At 42.4% G+C, this 22,798-nt stretch overlaps 1 protein-coding gene across 5 annotated transcripts; it reads right to left on the bottom strand.

The window, feature by feature from the left end:
- Positions 1–338: 338 nt before the first annotated feature.
- On the bottom strand, positions 339–21,015 carry si:ch73-366l1.5 (FILIA-N KH-like domain-containing protein). Of its 5 annotated transcripts, XR_003982738.1 has the most exons (6): positions 20,657–21,015; positions 11,631–12,063; positions 9,459–9,558; positions 6,578–6,646; positions 3,793–3,857; positions 2,372–2,838 (listed from the first exon to the last, which is right to left on the bottom strand). XR_003982738.1 is itself a non-coding variant. In XM_030408166.1 (5 exons), exons 1-4 carry the CDS (start codon positions 20,867–20,869, stop codon positions 6,613–6,615), a joined length of 780 nt encoding a protein of 259 aa, XP_030264026.1. In that variant the 5' UTR covers positions 20,870–21,015; the 3' UTR covers positions 339–1,703; positions 6,578–6,612. The 5 variants fall into 5 exon arrangements, 4 of the variants coding, with proteins under 4 accessions (XP_030264026.1, XP_030264023.1, XP_030264024.1 ...); XM_030408166.1 differs by lacking the exons at positions 2,372–2,838; positions 3,793–3,857 and adding an exon at positions 339–1,703; XM_030408164.1 differs by lacking the exon at positions 3,793–3,857.
- Positions 21,016–22,798: the final 1,783 nt, after the last annotated feature.

The following is a 22,798-nucleotide window of genomic DNA, read 5'->3' as shown; positions in this document are numbered from 1 at the left end:
AGAACATCACGTCAGCCGGGTCATGATTCTCTCCTCATGTTGGACTGATGGACGGGTCGGCAGCACAGTTAGGGAGAAAGCTTCACGTAAAGCATCTGTGACCCACTCAGAGTTCTGTTGGGTTCTGAGGTGCAGGCCTGGGGGTTCTGTGTCTATTTGTTGTTTTAGTTTATGTTGTTATAGGGAGTGAAGTTCTGGGTGCTGCGGCCCACTGCAGGACCGGACCAGTACCCCATCCTTCTAAAAGTTAGCAAGAAGAAGAAGAAGAAGAAGAACTCAAACTGTCTTCATCGTCTACATGTTTCTGTATTTGCATTACATCATCAATAAACAGTCCAGATGTTTAATATTCAGATTTATTATCATGAAAAACACATTTTATATATAAATCTCAGAATACAAACAGTCTGTTGTTGTTCTGCACGATGACGTCTGATAAAGTTTCATATCAGACAGTGAATATTGAGTATGATGAGTCTGTTTGTCTAATTAACAACACAGAAGTCGTTACACGTCCACATAAAGGAGTCAGAAAACACTACATTACCCAGAATGCAGCAGCTACAGTTGCTATACAAGCTGCTGTAACTTCAGGGGCTTTTTTCTACAATAAAACTCTGACAGAGAAAAAAGTTGAAATGTTTTGAATATATTACAGAATGTTTTAGAATAAAGTCGTCACATTTAAAGAAAGATCTGAAATATTTCAAGAAAAAATGAAATAATTTCCTCAACTTTCTCTTTCAAACGTGACACAAAGAGTGAAACAACAGAACCGAGCTGATGGATGATTTCAGGTGTTGGCCCGGTGCTGCCGGTCCGTTTGGTTCTGATTGCTGTGTGCTGGGTGTGTTGACAGTGTGATGATGTCAGAGCTTCAGACCTGAAGAAGAAATCCAGTGAACCTGAAGGCACCACGAGAACAATCCTCTGATCAGCATCAGAACTCACACGTTCAGACGCTCTCGCATCTGTACAGTATGTACAATATGAAGCCACAGCTAGCAGCCCGTTAGCTTAGCTTAGCATAAAAGATTCAAAACAGAGGAAACAGACAAAAAGCTAACAAAGTCCAGCGAGCAGCTCCAAGAAGCTCTCTGATGGAGCATCTTGTTAACTCAGGTCCGATATTAGCATGCTAACGTTAGCTACACAACAATCACACCTCTCTTGAATCTAAACAGGTTAAATATTAGCAGGCTAACGTTAGCTTTTGTTCAGTTAGCTTCTCAACAGCTCCACCTGCAGTTAGCGGCCGTAGATATCTAACGACTGACCTCTTCATCAGAACGCCATCTAAACGTAGCAAACTCTGTTAGCACAAAGCTAACTTTCAGCTAAAGAACATCTGCTGACAGATGTTTAATAATGTAAAGATTATAAAATACAATATTGTGTAATATTCCAGTCAGTAACTTATTGATTTGTGTGATCGGTGATCAATACTCGCAGCTTTGATCACCAAATAAAACATTTACACTCAACACGCTACAGTTTCATCTTTGGGAAATTCATCTACTAAATCTTTTTTACATTCAAGTATTAGTGAGTTGCGTTGCCGCGGTAACAGGAAGTGATGGGCGGGGCCTCAGAGCGTGTAGAGCTTCAGCTGCTCCTCCATGTCGCCCTCCGTCACCTCCCCCAGTGCCTCCTGGTTCTGCCTCAGCAGCAGGAAGATGGCCGCCAGCTGCTCCTGTTGCACCCTGGGAAGTCAGCCACAACACACACACGTCCACACATTTACACGTAACTCAACACAGAAGAAGAATCGTCTGGAGACTAAACATCGTCAAACTTTGAGAGTAAAGTTCAAAATACTACGACGTGTGACTCGAGATGTCCAACGTTAGCTGCTAACCGCTGCTCTGCTAACCTCTGCTGTAGTTATCTATGGCTGTCTACTAGCTGTCGTTAGCTCAGTTAGCCGTGCAGCTAGCGGACTGTGTGTTTAACGATGAGCTAACGAGGCGATGAAGCTCGTCTGTGTTCTTGAACTTGATGGTCGACGCTTTATTTTGCTGTTTGATAAAGAAAATATGTATAAAGACAGAAATGTCCTCCATAATGATTTACATGTTTTTGTTGAATTATGTTTATTTATTGTAACTTGTTCCTTATTATTATTTATTCATAACTGTGGAAATGTGTTCAGAAAATGTTCTCTCATTAACTTTAAAAAGCTGTCAAACTTCACGTTTTTAATTATTTATCACTTCTTTAACTTTGATTTGTTTGTATCATTTCACTTGTTGCGTCTCTGTCTGCTCACTTGATGGCGCCATTGTCTTGTTTGTGAACCACATGAATATTCATGTATTTATATATTTATATATTTATATCCTGCTGGCAGAAACCACAGTTACATCACGTCTTCGGTCTCACACATTTATTTCATGTTCAACATTTAAATCAAACACAGAAGAAGAACTCAAAACCTCAAACTGACCTGAAATCAGCCAAATGACGGTTTATTGTTACTGTTTTAACTGGCAGACTAAACTAACTTCATTTAAATCACAGTTAAATAGTTTTAAAGTCTTGACAAACATCATGATCATCATCATCATCATCATCACGTCACTCTGTTTCTGTTAATCTTCATTTTCTCTGTATTTTCTCCGTCACTTTAAAACTCTTGCACACAAAAAGCAGAGCGGTAGAATCGCAGCTTCCTGGAGGCACTTTGGTGTAAAGACGTCGCCGAGAGGCTCCGAGGACACGAAGGGTGAAACTGAAGAGTCGTTCGGTCGTCGGCGTCCGTCGTCTTCACGTCAGCTGGAGGAAGATGGAGACGAGCGAAGACGCCGAGCTGCATCTGACGCGGATCATTCAGGAACTCTGAAGAAGAGACGAGACAGAAGTTCTGTTCAGATCAGAAACAGGAAATATGACTTTTAATTTGTTAACTTTTAAAGAAGCAAAGCAGCGAGTTTGAATCATCAGAATATCTAAAACATTCAAACTTGTGTTGAAAGTGTCACCTCGCTGCTTCGATCCTTTAAATGTTTTAATGTTACGCTGGATCATTAATCAGTAATTAATCATGAGAGAATGACGGTTGTGAACAGAGACTGCTGCTCGATGCAACACAACAACAATTTTGTCTCCTATAAATTAAATTTAGGGGAAAATATAACGTTTAACCTTTAAAGGAACAGTTCACCAAAAATCTGAACTCAGTCATCGTCTCCTCACACATTCTGTGTCACTGTGAAGCTCCAGACGGACGACGAGACGTCACCTGACCGACTGAATCTTAATATTTTGGGCGAACTGTTCCTTTAAAGGAACCATCAGAACACTGATCCCGGGTCAGCTGTAGGAACAGTGAATGTTTGAGAGAGAAGTTCAGATTCACAGTTGTGATATCATCTGGTTTCAAAGTGATCAATAATGTATTCAGATTACGATAATTTGTGTAATGTAATGGATTACTTTACTAATTTCAATGTAACTTGTACTCTGTAGAAAGTGATCGGACCCGACTGAGTCAAACGAGTCGGAGCAGAACTCAGTTACTGCTTTAATTTAAAGGTGCAATATGTAAAAATATGAGAAGAATATTAGAATATAAAAATACTGCACTGCTAACTGAGCTAACATGCTAACTGAGCTAACAAGCTAAAAAGCTAACTGCACTAACAAGCTTACAGTAGCTACAGCTGTGGGAGTTCAACAGGTGGTTCATTCTGACATAATGCACCTTTAACTGTGTGTGTGTGTGTGTGTGTGTGTGTGTGTGTGTGTGTGTGTGTCCGTTAAGAGGTTTCAGGTCTGAGCGGCAGCACTCACCGTTAGCTGAGGTGTTAGCAGGTAGCATGCAGGGTTAGCAGGCGAGCAGCGCAGCTGGACAGCAGCTGGAATAAATAAATGAAGGTAACAGAAGCGAGCGCTCGGTCCACAGAGACCAGAACCAGAACCAGAACCCAAGCAGCACCACATGGAGGCAGAGACTGAACGTGATGAGGGAAACAGAGCGGTTTGTTCTGGAGGATTCCTGAGTTTGATCATCGTCTGTGTGTTAAATATAAATGTCTGTAACTTCATTCTAAAAGTTCTGAATTTTAAAGACAAAGTCTGGATTTAATAAACATAAATAACCAGATGTCATATTTAACATGTTATTATGTTTTATTCACATTCTAAAACTTGTGTTTGATGTTTTTTTCTCTGATAATAATTCAGACATCACAACATGCCTATAATGAGATTCATAACAGCTTTAAACACAACATATGATATAACATAATATGATATAATATAATGTAATATAATATAATATTATATTACGTTATGTTATATAGTATTATACTATCGTCCTGCTTCAGGTAAAACACCTGACTCGTTCTGTGATCAGGTGTAATGTCGGTGTTTGTCCTGCAGAGGGCGCTCACACACAGCAGCACTTTATGATGACGTCATTCATGAACACTTCACTAAACTTCAGTTAACAAACAATTAAAGGCTTTTCAACCCGTTTATTAAAGGTTTATAAACATCAGCTAAGACTTTACAGTAAACAGTTAATTAATAAATTAAGTATTAATTCTGTTTCATCTGATATTCAGTTTGTTTTGTGGCTCTGAAACACTTTTTTATTCTTAAACTGCTTTAAAAAGTAAAATAGTCTGTTTATTGTTTTCCTGCAGACTTGAAGAATAAAATCACTTTATAGAACAGACGACTGGACAAAGAAGAGTTTTCTGTGAAATTATAGTAATATATAAATATCCAGAGTCTCATATACAACTAACAGAACTGTTCTGATACAAACGTCTCAGCCCACAGAACCGGACTGTGGATCCAGTTCAGCTGCTGGACGGAGAACTGACTGAAGTCAAAGTACGTCAGAATAATCAGAAATGTAGTGAAAGTTTTCAGAATAAAACACTATTCTGTACAGACCTGACGTTAATGATTCTGCTGAAAAACAGTGATTTTCTAAATGGACTTTTGTATTGAGTTTTCCTCCCTGTTTATATAAAGATTGTTAAGTGTTTTATTTACTTCCTGCTTGTCTTGTTTACTTCTGGGTTGTGAACACTGCTCGTCTTGATGAGCTGCTGAGCGTCTCCTTTGTGTTCCCTCTTAAAGCCTGACGAAGGTTCCTATAGGATCCTTTGTGGGTTCTGTATGGACGCCTTAGCGCCTCTAACAACACATGACCCACTTCGGCCCGTCTTCCCTTCTTTGTCCCCCCAGTTAGTGTGTTCTGGTGAAAACTGAGAGGATCTGTTACGTCCTCCATCTGTAACAGAGTACAACTACAGAGTACTCCTGCTGTAACAGCTGGCTGCAAACAGATGAACCATGTGACCCAGTTACCAGGAGGAGGTGGAGGAGGAGGAGGAGGTGGAGGAGGAGGTGGAGGAGGAGGAGGAGGAGGAGGAGGTGGAGGAGGAGAAGGAGGAGAAGGAGCAGGAGGAGGTGGTGGTCAGTGAAGGCATCACAGGGAGGACAGGTGGACTGATGAGCAGGGATAGACTGATAATAGTTTGATGAGTCTTATTTATGATTATTAAAGTTGATTAAACTCAAACTTCAGTGATTTATAAATGTTCATATTGTCAAAACAAACTGACAGAAATTAAATAAAACTTGTTTTATGTTTCTGACCTGTCTCTAAATCTCTAAAACAACTTTTATAAAACAGATATCGTCTCCTGCTCAGGTGTGAATTAGCTTGTAGCTAACTGGTACAGCTGAAGGCTGTAAACTGTCAGACAAACAGATAACAGCAGGAGCAGAAGAAGAAAAGACTTATTTACTTACTATTTTCAATTTCTGCTACTTTATACTTCTACTCCACTACATTTGTCTGATTACTTTAGTTACTAGTTACTGTACAGATTACATTCAATAATAATCAAATGAAGAACAGATTGTGATGATCAGAAATATTCTAACACCATATCTTTACTTTACTCGAGTAGTTACAGTAGTTACAGTAGTTACAGTAGTTACACGAGTATTTCTGCATACTGAGTACTTTTACTTTATTACTTGAAGTATATTTTGATGACAATGTAAATAAAATCGTCTCTCCCGAAAGATTTCATGATGTCAAATTCAGCAGTAAACATAAAGAACAAGCTCCGCCTCCTTTCTCATCTGACCAATCACAGCGTGGAGCAGGTGTGATGTCACAATGTTTCAGAGTTACAGAAGTGGTCGGACACAAAAACTTTACACTTCTGTTTTATACGTTATAAGTTTATATAAACATATATTTATAGAGTCACAAAAACTTATTATCAAAAAACGTATTAAAAAATGTAATGTTCTGTTTAAACTCGTGTTTCATCTTTTTTGTTTTTTCTTCATCAAATATTCACATTAAACCGATTCATGATTCTCTGGTTCTGTTCAGAGAAACATTTAGTTTTTTGTTTCATATAAAGAAATAGTAAATAAAATCATATTTTTCTATGAAATAAAATGAATGTAATTGGTAGAAAACACATAAAATCTGGGAGTCATCAGTCGATCCGTACTTGTCGGGGTTCTGTGGGGTTCTGTGAGGAGGACCGGAGGTCCGGAAGTGACTGGAGGATTATTGAATATAAATATCACCTACCAGATCGTTCTAACACCCTGACAGCTGCTGGATCATTACAGAGAAGTAAAATCAGACGTAAGCTCTATCCTGAAAGATAAAGGTGGAGCAGGTCAGACACTCGACACACCTGGAGACGATCATCCAGAAACACTGAGCGCCGCCATCCAGCTGACCCGGAGTCAGCGGACCGGACGACGGACCGGAGGAGGGAGGAGGACCATATTTTATATATATATATAAAATAATATATATAAATATATGTGGGGACTGAAACTGACAAAGTCAATATAGTATAAAAATATGTCTCAAAGAAATGAAGTCAGAAATAAAAGACATGATGATAAAATGTGACATTAATTAATTTTTCAGGTTTTAATTTGCTTCTGTGTTAATTCACCTGTTTGATTACTTTCTGATTTAATTTCAATTTATCTAGAATATGAAAAATACATATATACACACACACACACACACACACACACACACACACACACACACATATTATACTGGTCATTTTAAAACAGAAGCAAATTAAAACAAATGTTATGTAACATTGAATTAATTAATAATTAATATCCATTATTGGACACATTAATTCACATTTTAACTCGGTACAGGATGAAGAGTAACTGCGTGTTTCATGAATTGTTTAATGTAAAGAAGGATATAAATGTTTAATGTATTTTTGATGTATTTAACGGTGTATGAACAGATTTATTGAGAGGTTTATCTTTAATTTTGCAGCGTCAGTCGTTGACTCTGATCCTGAACGTCAGAACTAAACTCTTCTGAAAAACATTATTCAGCCTTAAAATCATGTTTCTGATCCAGATCTTCATCATGCACGTTTAACAGGTTATCATCTAATCATGATCTAAAATCATGAATCAAGTTAATTTAAGCACCAAACTTGTTTCTGAGATCTACAACTTAAAGTTCACACAAACGGCCTGAAGGTGAGCAGATGACCGACGTCTTTATGTTTCACTTTTCACACTCGATGCAGCGACGAACACACTGAGTCAAACATCGTTCACAGAGCTGAGCGAGTCTGCAGACGCTGTGTGCGGGTAGCTGGAATGAGGAAGTTGGAGGCCGTTCAGCATCAACTCTCTCCCTCTGCTGCAGAAATATTTATTCGTCTGTGAGGTCATTTGGCCCCGAGACACATCTCAGACTGAGACGAGGAGGGAAACATGCTCCACACAAAGACAAAGACACTTTCCCTCCGCAGGAACTCAAACGCAGCGCTGCCAGGCCACAGAGACGTTTTAAGAGCCTCCAATCAGAGCAGCTGCAGACGATCACTCCCTGACCGACAGACAAAGAACAGTAAACTAAACTGAACCGCCTCTCCTCCTCACTCGCCCTCTTTCCTTTAACTGGGCTGAACACTCGGTCCACCTTCAGGCTCTGAACAGAGACGTACGTAACAGATTACACAACAGCTCCTCGTCCACTCAGCGTCCGGCCTCCGGAGCTGCTCCAGCAACACTGAGGAATCTGTCATCTTCACACATTAACGCAAAACTAAGATAAGAACAAATCCATTATTGACGAGGACAAACACCCTGACACGAAGCTACGTGACCTGAGAGTCGTGAGGAGAAGACATGTGACTGACAGAGACGTCGGCCATCTTTTCTGTCGGCTGCACGAATGAATGAATTACTTTAAAAACAGAAGCTAAAAGAATATTTTTATAAATGTCTGCCGGCCTTCATGAACAAATCTGTGTATGTCAGAGTGAGCGATACTCAAAGAAATGTCTGATTATGCTAAGCTAACTAACGTTCATGATCTGAGGTATGTTTTGTTTTCATCTCAGGTCAGACATGTCGATCGGACTCCAAACTTCTTCTACTCTGAACGGGTCAGAAATTAGCATGCTAACGTTAGCTTCGTCTTGGCTTGTTTCCGTTAGACACAACACACAACACAACAGTTACACCGTCAGGTGGTGGTGGTCAATATACAGTAATAATCTCGTCGTTTGGCGTCACGATTAGAGCCGCTGGATGAAAATGATATCAGTCATAAGAATAAGCTAATGCTAGCTCTGCTAATTGTTGCAGGGTTCAAAGTAGAGAGGCAGACGCAGGAAATCACATCATAAAGTAAAAGTGAGGACACAACAACAGGTCATCAGTCTGTTTTTCCTTCAGCGCAACTAAATTAATATCTCTTCAGCTGCGTGTCGTTCATCTCGCTGCAGTTTCAGCAGTTTCCTCTCACACCAGCTGCTTTCTTTCTTTTCATGCAGGCAAAGGATGAAACAAACATGAAACAGGGCAGCAAGCAGGACATGCATCCATCATGCCAGTCATCATGTCAGACGTCATGTCAGTCATCATATCAGACGTCATGTCAGACGTCATGTCAGACATCATGTCAGACGTCATGTCAGACATCATGTCAGTCGTCATGACAGACATCATGTCAGTCGTCATATCAGACGTCATGTCAGACGTCATGACAGACGTCATGTCAGTCGTCATGTCAGACGTCATGTCAGACGTCATGTCAGACGTCATGTCAGTCGTCATATCAGACGTCATGTCAGTCGTCATGTCAGACGTCATGTCAGACGTCATGTCAGTCATCATGACAGACGTCATGTCAGACGTCATGTCAGACGTCATGTCAGACATCATGTCAGACGTCATGTCAGACATCATGACAGACATCATGACAGACGTCATGTCAGTCGTCATGTCAGTCGTCATGTCAGACGTCATGTCAGACGTCATGTCAGACATCATGTCAGATATCATGGCAGTCGTCATGTCAGACATCATGTCAGACGTCATGTCAGACGTCATGTCAGTCGTCATGACAGACATCATGTCAGACATCATGTCAGACGTCATGCTGCGGGAGGCTGACAGGTTAAACTGACCTCTGCTCCTCCTCGATCTCCTCCTTCGTCATCATCGTCTCAAACTTGCTCTGTTTCTTGCCCGGGGTGAACGTCACTTTATCTTCAGCTGCAGCCAGATCTGACACACAGGAGATACACAGAGGACACACGGTTAGCCGACCGGGCCCGACCCGGTTCAGTCAGCAGTAAAACATTCACAGCAGAGACTTTGGAAGAACCAGTATTTTTACTTTTGGTGCTATAAATTTACTTTACTATTTCTTTTGTATTGGTCGTATGTGAGCAGATTGTTACGTAACATGGAGCCTGTTGTCTTCCTGTCTCTGTCTCCTTGTGTAAACCAGCCTGTGGATGAGCTGTTAAAGTCTTTGAGGTTCTGGAGTGTCTGGTCTCAGCGCCTCGCTCCAGAGTCCGCTAACATAAACTAACGACCGACCCGACGTGCAGCACGACACAGAAGCTCCACAGAGTCTACGTTTACTTTAGTTAAAGATCTGAATACTTATTTAAACTTGTGTGAGTGTGACGTGTTCGCTCAGCACAAAGTTAACGATCACACACACACACACACACACACCTGTTGTTCCACCTGTCGTGTCACAGGTTGGAGGGACACAAAGCAGATTGTCAGTCTGGATGGCGGCTGTTGTTCTCGGCTGCCAAGTGCTTAACTGACTGTTCAAGATTAAAAGCAGATGGCTGCTGCGCCTCCAAACACACACACACACACACACACACACACACACACACACACACAGACACACACACACACACACACACACACACAGGAAGTGAGCACCTGGTCACAGGCGGCTGTTTATCGTATCAGACCGTCTCGTGTTGAAACTTCACGTCCTCAGAACTGTTTGATCTGGAGGATGTTCTGCTCGGTGGATTCGTGGGACTGTATTGATATTTTACTGTAAATGTATTGATTATTAATATATCTGTTCAGTCAGACGTGTCAGAGCAGCCTGACAGCTTCTCCTTATCAGCCGAGTGCAGCCGCTGACGTCTGCTGCTACAACAAGCTGCTGAACAGTCAAGTGGACAAAGGAAGCTTCTGATACGTATGGATCCAGTTAGACAAGTGACCCGGGAGGAGAAAGGTTCTGTCAGTCTGTATGTCAATGGACCAGCTGCACATGGCGACCATTGTTCTGACGTCACGCTCAGAGCAGGAAGCTTAACGAGGAGGAGTGTTCAGAAATAACACAAGTGATCAACAGAATGTAAACAAGTCGTATTCTGGACATTTGGACTTCTGTGTTGCAGATATCTCCTGAGATTAGCATGCTAAGCAACTAGCATCTGGTTCCTACGCTCCAAGTCTGGACTGCTAGCTGCAAGGCTAACTCAGCTAACTGAGCTAAGGGTTAGCGGTTACTCTGTTGAGTTGCTGCCCCGTTTGTTTTGGTCGTTAAATGCTAGCATCAACAGGACGACGACGCTCTGCAAGTCGTATAATTGATGGAGATCGTTTTCATTTCACCGCTAAGTGACTGAAACATGTAAAGATGTAAACGAAGCTTGATGACGTCCAAAGTGTTCAAATAAACGCGTCCACGATGACATTAATGTACAGAAGTAGTTTAATCTTAGCGAGGAAGTGGTTGATGCTAACGTTAGCTGACAGGTTTTCAAATATGTTACGTTTTATTGAAATATAACAACCTGCCGCTGATCAGTCAGAAAGTAGGTGAGACGTTACGATTCGTCAGATTCTCTTCGTTTATACGACCCACATCGTTCAGCGGAACAGTATGACATCATCATTTTGTCAGCTGATCACTGAGGAGGACGACATGAACCAGCAGCCTCCAGTTACAAACATCTGAACAGTGACCTCATTTATTTATCTATTAGATAAATAAATGAGTATTCGTATGCCTGCAGAGTTAATTAATTAATTAATTAATTAACTCTGCAGGCATACGAACACTTTTAATTAAGATGATTTAGTCATTTATGATCTAAAACATGAGATTTTAATTTCTGTTTGATGAACTCAGTTGGACCCAAACAGTAAACCTGTTGGTCCATTTAGTTTGCTTTGATGAATTTGAATCCGTCACATCTGGACGAGACCGGGTCGGATTAATGAGACTGACTGAAGTCAGAACTCAGAGGTCGGTATAAAATATCCAAACCCTCTAAATAAACTAAACACACGTCCACTCAGAGTCTTACCGCTGTTGGTCTCTGGTTCTGGTTCTGCTTCTGGTTCAGGCTCAGGTGCTACCTCGACAACGGGTTCAGGGGTCGGCAGGCGGTCTTCTATGATTCCAGGGATCAGCTCAGGTAAGGACTCCTCCACCACAGGTTCAGGTTCAGGTACTGGTTCAGACTCAACCACAGGCTCTGGATCTGCCTCTGGAACAGGTTCTGGGATGGGTTCTGGTACTGCAGCTACTTCTTGTGCTGCAACTGGTTCTGGAACAAGTTCTGGTTCTGGAAGAGTCTCTGGTTCTGGGACAGGTTCTGGGACTTTTACTGGCTCTGGAACAGGCTCTGGAACTGGTTTTGGTGCCTTAACTGGTTCCGGTGCCTTAGCTGGTTCTGGTGCTTTTACTGGTTCTGGTGCTTTTACTGGTTCTGGAGCTTTTACTGGTTCTGGAGCAGCCTGGAGAGACAAATGGTTTCAAACAGTTAACTTCAAACATCAGAATGTGACATCATCAGGTGAACACAGTCGGCAGTTCTGATCATCAGCTGAGGTGCTCGTTGTCATGGGAACCCTCTGCTGACAGCTGATTGGCCGGCTGACCTCTGACAGTCTGACTGACTTCTGTCAGCTGCAGCTCCTCGTCGAGGATCAGCCGCCGCCTGCCGCTGACACCAGAACAAACTGAACCCACTTCAGTGTCTGCAACCTGTCACACACACACACACACACACACACACACACACACACACACACACACACCTGTCTGTCTCCTGTAAAGTGCTGACTCGGCACTGATGGACATTCGAGCTCCTTCAGCTCGGCGCAGTGACACCAACATGGCGGCTTCAGACTCTTTAATGATGCGTTCAATAGTAGAACAGCTGGTGAAACTGCAGACATGTTTAGATTAGCCTTTTAGCATGGAGCTAGCTTCTAGCTCCTGTTAGCTTCATAAAACAACGTCAACAAAGAATTTAAAGAAAACCAAAGATTGTAAAATATCTTTTTTTATTCTGATTAGCTTCTAAATAGCTTTAATTAGCTCCTTTATCTTAGAGTTAGCTGTTCTTTTAGCTTCAAGCTAGCTGTTCATTTAGCTTGGTATGATCTTATTTTGGGTCCATTAAACGTTGATCCTGCTGAAACACAAACATCGTGCAGCCGACCCGTTGTGTTGGAGTTGGAGAGTTAGCAAGCTGAATGTTTGTTTGTGAGTCTCTTTAGCTTGCTGTTAGCATCGAGGCGTCTCTTCTGCCGACTACAGGATGGACTGGTGACTCGTTAGCTCACAAGCTAGCCAACAACATGTGACTTTGAGAGAACTGGTGTTGTAAGAAAGTGGCTAAGTGTTTCCCCCTGCTCCCAGTCTTTGTGCTAAGCTAGGCTAAAAACATCTCTGTTGACATGAAACACAGATCATTCTCCTCATCAGGAAACAACTGAATATCAAATCATCCTGTGGTCACATCATCTCCAGCACAGAAATATCAGGACCAGGAGCCGGACTGTAGAGTTCTTGCCTGGTCCAATCAGTCAAATCCAGCCTGGACCCGACCAGGCGCCACAGTTCAGCCACTGATGACTCACTGCAGTGACAACTGGTGGCATCCTGGGAGGTCAGACAGTGAAACGCATCAGTCCTGACTGTATTAAACCGATCCCACCGGACCGTCTGCTGCCAGCCGGGTGTCTTAATCCTGCCGCCGCCCTCTCGCCCTCTGACAGGAACACTTCCTCAGCCTCTGAATTCCTGAGCCGTGAAACACCGAAATAATCTCAACAGCAAAGTGCCGACTGGCTGAAACAATGTGTTCCTAAACGCAGCGTCATTAAATCACTGTGTGAGTCAGCGGGATGATAAACCGAGGCCCGGCTTCCAGCGCTGTCCTAAATTGGTCAGATGTTTGTTGGGTGAGTAAATCCTGCATGAGATCATCGTTAGAGTTCTGCTCCCGGGAATAAATCAATCAGCAGCATTAGAGAGATTAGAGAGACCCATTTCTGCTGGAAAACAGATGAATGGATGTTAAAATCACACGTTTCCATCGTGAGAGACTTTAGATGTGAAGGTGTGAGAGCAAGACTGAAGGAAATATTAAGATATGATAGAAATCAACATTATAAAATAAAAAAATCAAGATTATGAGACACGACACCATAATTATGTTAATCTGCATATAGATCATGATATTCTTCATTCAATCTGTCAGCTGCTGCGTGAAGATTAAAAACTCTGAACAAAGATTAGAACAAAGTCCTCTTTGTTTCTCAGAAAGTCAAATAGAACCAAGAACAATTAAAGAACCGAGCGTGGACTCGTTTGGAGTCCTCTCAGCTTCGCAGCCTCGGAGCGTTTCCTGGATAATTATATCTGATCTGTAACGTTACACTGAGTGCTTCACTCCTAAAAGCCACTTTAGCTCAGCGGCAGGCGCAGAGGAACAGCATCAGGTCTCCGGGCACGAGGCGAATGTACAGAACAACCTGAGCAAACTGGTTGGTGCAGCGCCTGAGGCCCGGTTCAGTGAGCTGCTCGACCCGACCCGACACTTTATCCTGTGTTACTGCAGACGGTCAGCGAGGCTGTCGTCACTCTGAGTCTTTCTTTAAACAAGGCTTAGTTCAAAACAAATGTGAAAACCTCCTCCTGTGCTCTGAGCTCCCTGTCCGAGCTAACTTAGCTAACTAGCTTAAGGCAGCGACAGTTAGCGACAGTTAGCAACAGTTAGCGACAGTTAGCGGCAGTTAGAAACAGTTAGAAACAGTTAGCGACAGTTAGCAACAGTTAGCGGTTACTCTGCTGCTGCTAGAAATGAACACATGAAGCTTTATTTCAGAGATGAAGACTGTTTGCTCAGCAGATGTTTCACTCGTTCATCTTTGAGTCACTCTCAAAGTTCACAGTGATTTCAGTTCTCAGCAGTTGGTCGTCCACGAGGTAAGCTCCGCCTCCAATGTGCTTGGCTTCCTCTGTGGAACAAACAGAACAACTTGTCCTCTGTGCAGTTTCTCTTCTTCCCTTCAGCTCGTCTGTTTCTGTAAAGAGCTTCTGAACTCTCCTCAGTATCAGACCAGACCGGACTTCTTCATCACATCCAAAACAAAAAGTCCAGTCCATGCCAGGACGTGCCCTCACTGCTGGGTGTGGTTCTGACCCACAACAGAGGAGGAATGAGCTCCATGCTGTGATATCAGAGCCATTGTTTTCTCCTGGATTTGACAGCCGGCCAAAAGCTCTGAGCGCTGAGAAGCAGAGGTGTCGTCAAACCGGACCGGACCAGACGAGGCCCGGCTCCAGAGGGAGGAGGAGAGGCAGGAACTGGCCCAAGCCAGGGGGGAAATACCAGCTGAGGTATGTCAGACAACAGGAGGTCCAATCAGAACACAGCTCTGATAAAACCCAGAGAGACGAGGGGTCTGTGAACGCCACGCAGGCCACACCCAGCGGGTGAGTCAGCACCAGGCCTCTGGACCGGTGCTGACTCATGGGATGAAGCACAACCGGGCACTTTAACCTTGAATCATGCCCCGCCCCTTATATGGTAAACGCTCTAACGTGACAGGTGGTGGGATGTCTTTTCAAATTAAAAGCATGAAAAAAGAATAAATTGCAGCTTTTTAGATATTTAGAGGCTGAAACCTTCATCCAGTGAGACGAACAGCATCAGAACCAACATCTACTTCTTAAGAAAGACCTGATGAGTCCGGTCCATCTACTGCTGACACCGCAGTCCTTAAAGGGAGCTCCTGCCACTCGGCAGCCATCTTGGCGACGTCCCCGGGCCGTTAGCTCATGCTAACGAGACCAAGACGCTGAATCTGTCGACCACACATCAAATCTGCATGTACAGATAAAAACTTTGCCCCAAAATCAGGCTGAAAGTGTTTTTTTCCTCACAGTTTCTTCTTCTGCTGCTCTATAAAATGCTGATGATGCGTAAAAACATTTGGTGACGTCACATTTATTCTGGTTTTTAGATTTACACTGTGACAGATTCTGTTTCTTTAAATCATGTTTAGTTTTATTTAACTGTCATGAATCACAGTGGATCGTTTCTCTGGGCAGCGGCACCACAGACCCGGCCGGTCCGGCAGGTCCGGCCCGGTGAGAGCTGATACAGAACCGTGCAGATGGGACTGACTCCACCTCTGTCCTCCACACAGAGCAGCTGCTCTCACGCCGGCTCTCCTTCAACCTGCAGTAACATAATAACATGTCCATATATGGACGGAGCTGCGTCGCCACGACAACACGCTGCTGGATCAGAGAGCGAGGAGAAGAAAGGTTCTGATGAAGCCGACACACCTTCTCCTTTCATGCACACTCTTCTTCTTCTTCATCTCCTCATATAAAACACATTTTTTATCCAGAGCGTGAACAGAACCCAAACAGAACCCATCCTCACATGTTCCCATCAGAACAACAAAGGCTCGCACTGTTTAATGCAGAAATTACAGGATGAAGTGCAGCGAACGTCCTCGCTGCCTTTTAAGGCTGCAGGCTGGACGGAGGAGGAGCCGCTGCAGCTGCAACTTTAGAAGATGGAACAGAACAACATGCTACCAACATAAATGTCACAGAGCCATACCGGGCCCGGGTCAGATGGCAGACACACACAGAGCGTCTGCACGGCTGTAAATCTGTTAACAGGGAGCTGAGTGGACCGGGACAACACTGCAGGCTGCTCTGGGTCGGGGTCTACAGGACCTGGGTATGAATCTGGGCAGAATCAGGCGGTGGAGGAAGCAGTCAGAACATTTACACAACTTAAAGTCTAAATCCATGTTGTAAAAGACCAGAAGGTCCCTGGTCATGACATCATGCTAACAGATTGAGGCTAATGCTAACAAAGCCGGCGTCATGACATCATGCTAACAGACTGAACTGGGCCCTGCACAGACGGTCCTGCAGGACTATCAGAGATGTTCTGCTGATCTAACATCTGCTGTAACGTCGACCAGATAAGAGCCGAGCTGCTAACGTTAGCACGCAGGACCAGATTACACAGCACATGTTCTCATCACGAACAAACAATTGTCACCCCACAAGTTAAATGGTTTGAAATACTAGTGTAGGCGCTGTTGGCAGCTTCAAGTACAAAAGTAACTACCTGTACTTACATAAAGTACTCGAGTAAATGTGTGTACTCGTCTAGATTTCTTTACCTTTGACCTTTTTTTTTTTTTAATCAAAGAACTGATTTTCTCTAATCCTTCCCGTCGGTCTCGATCCGTCCCAGAGAAGACGACAGTATTAAAGTGATTCTGAGTCAAACATTATGGCAGCAGACAGAAATGGCGGCTGCAGGTTTTCACAGAGCGCCATGTGGACACGTGGCGCTCTCAACCTGTAGAACATAAAACTGAGCTGCTGTGTTGTTCTGAGCCAAATATAACAGAGGAGACTGACTGACATCAATCTTTGTGCTGAGTGTCAGCGAGCAGCTAATTTCTGCCGCCACGCCCTCCTGTCCGCTGATAAGGTTTCACCAGCGAGAGGCCGCCTGCACTGTCTGTACCGTACAGCTGCAGCAAAGCATCATGGTCCTTTTACAGCTTTCTCTGTGGGCATAAAGGAGGTCTGTGTGGAGCTGAGACACAGACGGACTGTTGTTTCGGCCTTTGTCTGTGATGACTGAAGCTGCGAGGGCGTCTCAACAGTTAGCATGTGGTTAGCCTCCCAGCCTGAGCAGCTCTGCACCAGACTCCACTTAAAAAATACTGTTTTTATTAACAGGCTGCGAGCGGTAGCCACGTCGCTAACACAGAGAGGAGGAGGAGGAAAGCAGAAGTTGTTTTTCTGCTTGTAGAACATTTTGAGGCGAATACTTCCAGACTTTTACTTCAGTGAGCAGGAGCAGAACTTTTACTGGTACCAGCTTCATTCCTCCACCTCTGGACACAACGTCACCTCTGTGTGAAACAGTTTAAGTTACAGTTTTATGTGCTAAATCAGCAGCAGCTTCATTAAACTAACGAGATCCAATCACCAATAAAACACGAGTCAGATTTCACACGTTGCTTTATGGATCTCAGAGCTGCAGCTCACGATCAACTTAAAGTTAAAGTACAATTAAACCGTCCAGGACACGATGGAAGAAAGTTGAAATGTGACTTCACAGCATGTTGAACTGAACTCACAGTCGGTTCTGGCTGAATCAGCAGGATCAAATACCAGAACAGACCTCCCAGTTGTCAAACATCACATGAAACCATGTGAGGCGTCACACCCACCTCCACAGAACATTCAGACATGTGACACCGTGAACATACACAGGTGCAAATATAGGATTCATGCTGCCACCAAATATAGACGGTCCGTCTGTCCGTCGCATGTTACAGCCGCCGTGGGCACATTCCTCAGACTGTAAAGGTTCTGCTGCAGGTGGAGAAAGGTCAGAACCAGCCAGCACACGATGGTCAGCAGCAGAGTGACCTCCAAAGACAAACCCTGATTTACATGTCGGATCATTCCAGCTGTGGGTACTTTGTGTCCTCGCTCCTTAAAACAGCTCAGAACATTTTCATAAAGTCCGTCACTGTGTGCAGAAGCAAATCAGCATCCAGTGGTCACAGATGGTGATCGGGTCACAGTGTCAACGTTAACCAGAACCAGAAGTGTGACGACAGAGAGAAGAGAAAGTTAAAGTGAAAGGTGCAACGTGTGAGAAGTGGACGCCTGTCGAATACATACCGAAAACAAATAAGAGCCAGCAGCTAGCTGCTAACTGCAGCTGCTGTTAGCTAGTTAGCTCAGTTAGCCATTAATCTATTGGTCTAGAGAGGAGCTCAGAGCCACAGGGGAGCTTCAGTGTTCAACCGCTACCACAGGAGCTCTGGACCGAGCGAGCTGGTTAGCATGCTAGGTTAGCATGCTAGGTTTGTTCACATTTGTTTTATTTTACGCTTTCTTCCACATTGAACGTTTACAGGAACATCCTTCACTGATTATTGGACATGATAACAATCAAGTATAATAACAATCATTTATTTGAGCTTTTACACATTAACACCGTTGGAAATTGCTGCAGTATGGTTTTTTTGCATGTTTTGTACCGGAGGAGGAAACTTCACTCATTGATGATAGATAGATAGATAGATAGATAACTTTAGAAGACCATGAACTGAGGGTGAAGGCTCTGAGGAAGCCAGTCAGTGGACCTCGAGTTCAATATCTATTTTACATTTGTTGCTAGTTTCTGTTTTTATGCTAAAACTAAAAAGTTGCATTTTTGGCAGTTATCATGAAAGAGTGTCATGAAGGAGTTTATTGATCGATCAACAGGAAATTTACATAATCAATTAATTTGCTAAAGTCGTAAGTCAATAAACAAAGACCACTGCTAGCAGCTCTGTGAGGTTGCAGCGTTGCTTCGCGCTAAATGCTAACATGCTATATAATGTTTACCACTGTCTGGGTTTAGTGTGCTAGCATGCTAATATTAGCTCATTTTAATGCTGTACTAACATCCTGCGCTAGAAGGTGAAGTTATGAAGGTGTTTCTGTACATGCTAGCAACATGCTAACATGCTAAACTACGATGGTGAATGTTACACCAGCTCAACCTCAACATGTTAGCATTGAGCTCAAATCAGAGCTTCCCCTCAGACTCACAGAGGGATCCATGTTTAAAATGTGTGCTATCTCACATTAGCATGTTAATTAGCATGATGTAATGCTATCAGGTCTGCAGATTTTTGGTCATTAAAGTCTGGAACAGATCGACTTCACGTCACTCTGGACTCGTTTTCACTATTTGTGACATTTTATCAACAGAAATATTGATAAATAAAAAAAATATTTAAATATAATTAATGAAAATAATCTTAAACCAACATTCTAATCAGGCTCAAGTGTTTAACGATGAACTGACTCGTGACAGAAGTCCGCAGTGTTTCTCTGTTCGTCTGTGCAGTGAATTATATTAACAGTGTAAAAACTTTATTTATCTATTCAAAACTTCTACAGTTACTGAGGCTGTTTATTAGTTTATGAGTCGTCGACAGCACTGTGGTCTTTGTGTGCAGGTATCATGGAGGTAACGTGACGTCAGTCCTGATCAATAACTGAGAAACGATCAGCAGCAGGCGGAACTTTAAAATGCAAACAAGAAGCAAATGAAGAGAACAGAAGATGATTCTTAATTACTGGATTAAATAACAGTTTCATCTCTTATCTGTCTATAAAAAACACATTTATATGTTTAATGTTTAATTTGTATCATCATGTGCAGTCTGTTTACACTTTAATCATCTTATTAAAACTTTCAGTTATTCTGGTTCATTTAATTAAAATGTTTATTATTCATGAGATGATGACAGACTGTTTACTGACCGCACACATCAGGGCGATAAAGTTGAACTGAATAAACTCATTGAACAGTTCAAAGTGAAGAATTAATTAATTATAATTAAGTTTAATTCCTTCTGTAAACACACACCAGGAGCTGAGATGTTTTCTCTGTTCCAAGTATGGTTCTGGTTCTGTCCGGACTCGAGGATCTTCACACAAACTCTCTTTTGTCTTCATCAAGAAACAAAGTGGCCTTAAAGAGGATTTATGTGGCGGACCCTGCCACCTCTCAGGCCTCAGACAGAGTTCTGGGACCTGATGTTCCTCTGAGAACAGCTCGATTACTCACCGAGTCTGTTCTGTTACTTCACGACATCACAGTTTCAACTCCTTCTGCTAAACTACACAAATGTAATAAATTAAATTAAATAATATAAAACATGGAGGCTCTTTGTTCAGTGTGTCTGTTGTGAAGTGATTTCAGTCACATTTAATTATAAAATACTGAAAAAACATAATTTAAATGTTTCTGAAAATTAAATACATTTTGTTTTTGTAAAATAAAGAGTTTAAAGTCATTTTCTGAACATGAACATATTTATTAGTTCCTCTTTAATAACAAAAAATCGTTTATTGTCTTTTATTGACTGAAAAGTTGCTGATTAATGAGAGAAATGTCTTAAATCAATAAAAGTGTCTGATAAGGTGTGATTATTGGACATTTTCCAGTAAATCGATAACATTATGGATCTTTACCTTCACGTGTGAGTCCGGAGCCGGAGGTTCTGGTCGCGGCGGGGCCAGAGCTCTGGACGGGGGGACGTCATCTCCGTAGCCGACTTTGGGCTGCTTGCTCTGGGCAGCGGAGGACGAGGCGTCGGGCTTCTTACTGAGCAGCGAGGTGGCGAAATAAATGGCGACGACGGTGAAGATGATGGCGGGAATAATAACGGCCGGGTCCAGATCCATGATGGCGGATTAATCGATACACAGACAAAGTTAGAGTTCAGTGCGTGTGTGTGTGTGTGTGAGGAGGAGGACGGTGTGTGTATCAGTCTGCGGTCACACACACACTGAGCTCAGCCTCTCTCCTCCACACGGACCAACACCGACACACACACGTCCGGAGCTGCTTCAAAATAAAAGGCAGTACCGGAAGTGTATGTTGCTACCTATTAGATGTCAAAATAAGACATGAAAACGGATGTGTATGAAAGCAGATGTGAAATGTAACTAAGTACATTTACCAACACAATAAATACAAAACATATTTAAATAAATATAATATATACTTTATATAATATAATAACTATATATTAAAATATAATATATATAATAAAATAAATCTATTTTATTGTCAAATATTTATTGCAATAAATTACATCAAAATATGTATTTTGTTATTTATGACAATACAATAAATATATTTGTCATACATTACAATATAATAAATATTTTTTATTGTCATATACTACAATATAATATATAATAGTATATAATAAATATCTTTAGAGTTCTACAAGTTGTTTTACACACAAAACGCTGAGACGAACATGTTGAATCATAGAAAAGATTTTATTGAGCGACAAAAGTTAATTAATCTCATCAGGCTCGTCTTCAGCGACAGACGAGATTCAGCATCGTCGTCCGTCCTGCAGCTGAGCTCAGATCAGTTCGGACGACAGGAGGAGAAACCGTTCGACAGGCGGACCGAAGGCACCGTGTGACCGACCTCACAGACCAACACGGTGCCTCACAACGGACCAACACAGAACCACACAGAACCACAGCCTCCCTACAGTCACACTCACACACCTCCACGTCACTTCTTTATAGGCACTTTAGTCTAAAGCCACACGTTTACATGATGCACACACAAACAGCAGCCGTCAGTCGGAGACGTCAGGCTGGTTTCAAAGCTTCCACTCGAGTGCCGACACCAACAGACGATCCTCAGAGGATCATTTCTACAGTCCTGCTGACGTTTCCAGCTTCTTTCTTTCTTTTTTTTCTGTTTTTAAACTGATAAAAAAGGACTCAAATTAATCTTGGATGACAGTTTTCTGATGTAATAAAGAACAATTAATGAGGAATGATCAGCAGTAAGGCTGCAGCTGATGACTGTTTCCATCTGCTGACTTTTCTACGTTAACTGTTTGTAGCAGCAACTTTCTCTCCGTGTTTCAAACGTTCCTTCATCTTTAAAACATCTTCTACTGAAGAGATTTAAACTGGAGGTTGTTTAACAATATCAATGATGTAAAAGTGTTTTTTTGTTACTGTATTTTCTATATTCAGATGTTCAGGTTCGTCTCTTTCCTGTCTTTGTTCAGGAGCGTCGACCAGAAACTGAATGTTCGAACCGTTAATCACATGTTTCATCTCAGCTGTTTCCTGTGATGTCATTTCATTTATGATCCTGTTTGTAAGTTCATCGTCCTCTTAAACAGAAACATGGATTATTTACCAAATCAGTGTCACCATTGTGTAACAAACAGAGTGACTCTGCATCATCATGAACTCCTCCAGAGAGAAAAGTTTGTTTTTGATTTTCAGTTTGTTCAAAAAAGAAGCTGGAAACATATTTTTACTGAATTGATTGTTAATAAACTGCTGCAGATTCATTTCTTACTTTCTGTTCAATAATCAATAATGTTTCAGCTCCAATCTTCAGAGTCATCAATCATCAAATCATCCACAGTAAATCAGTGATTAGTAACTCGAGTCACTCAGAAGTCTCAGCTGTCGTCTAACGAGCTGCAGGACCTGAAGAGACTCGCTAACTGCTCAGCTCTTCATCTCTGGAGCTCAAACTGCAGCAGTGCATTCTGGTCAACGTAGTGCCCCCTACTGTCACAGCACAAAACCAACGAGTCGACATTTAATGAGCCTCCTGCT

Source organism: Sparus aurata, chromosome 23, assembly GCF_900880675.1.
Source record: "Sparus aurata chromosome 23, fSpaAur1.1, whole genome shotgun sequence".
Lineage (NCBI taxonomy): Eukaryota > Metazoa > Chordata > Actinopteri > Spariformes > Sparidae > Sparus > Sparus aurata.
The sequence above is the reverse complement of the archived record's forward strand: the minus strand, read 5'-3'. Positions and strand labels throughout refer to the sequence as shown.

Bases quoted from the DNA above. Each gene is read 5' to 3' on its own strand.
- si:ch73-366l1.5 (XM_030408163.1), bottom strand. From the start codon at position 20,869: ATGGATCTGGACCCGGCCGTTATTATTCCCGCCATCATCTTCACCGTC. The intron at 9,559-11,630 runs GTAAGACTCTGA...CCTGTGTGTCAG, and splicing joins AGAACCAGAGACCAACAGCG to ATCTGGCTGCAGCTGAAGAT. The intron at 1,704-9,458 runs GTCAGTTTAACC...CTGACTTCCCAG, and splicing joins GAGATCGAGGAGGAGCAGAG to GGTGCAACAGGAGCAGCTGG.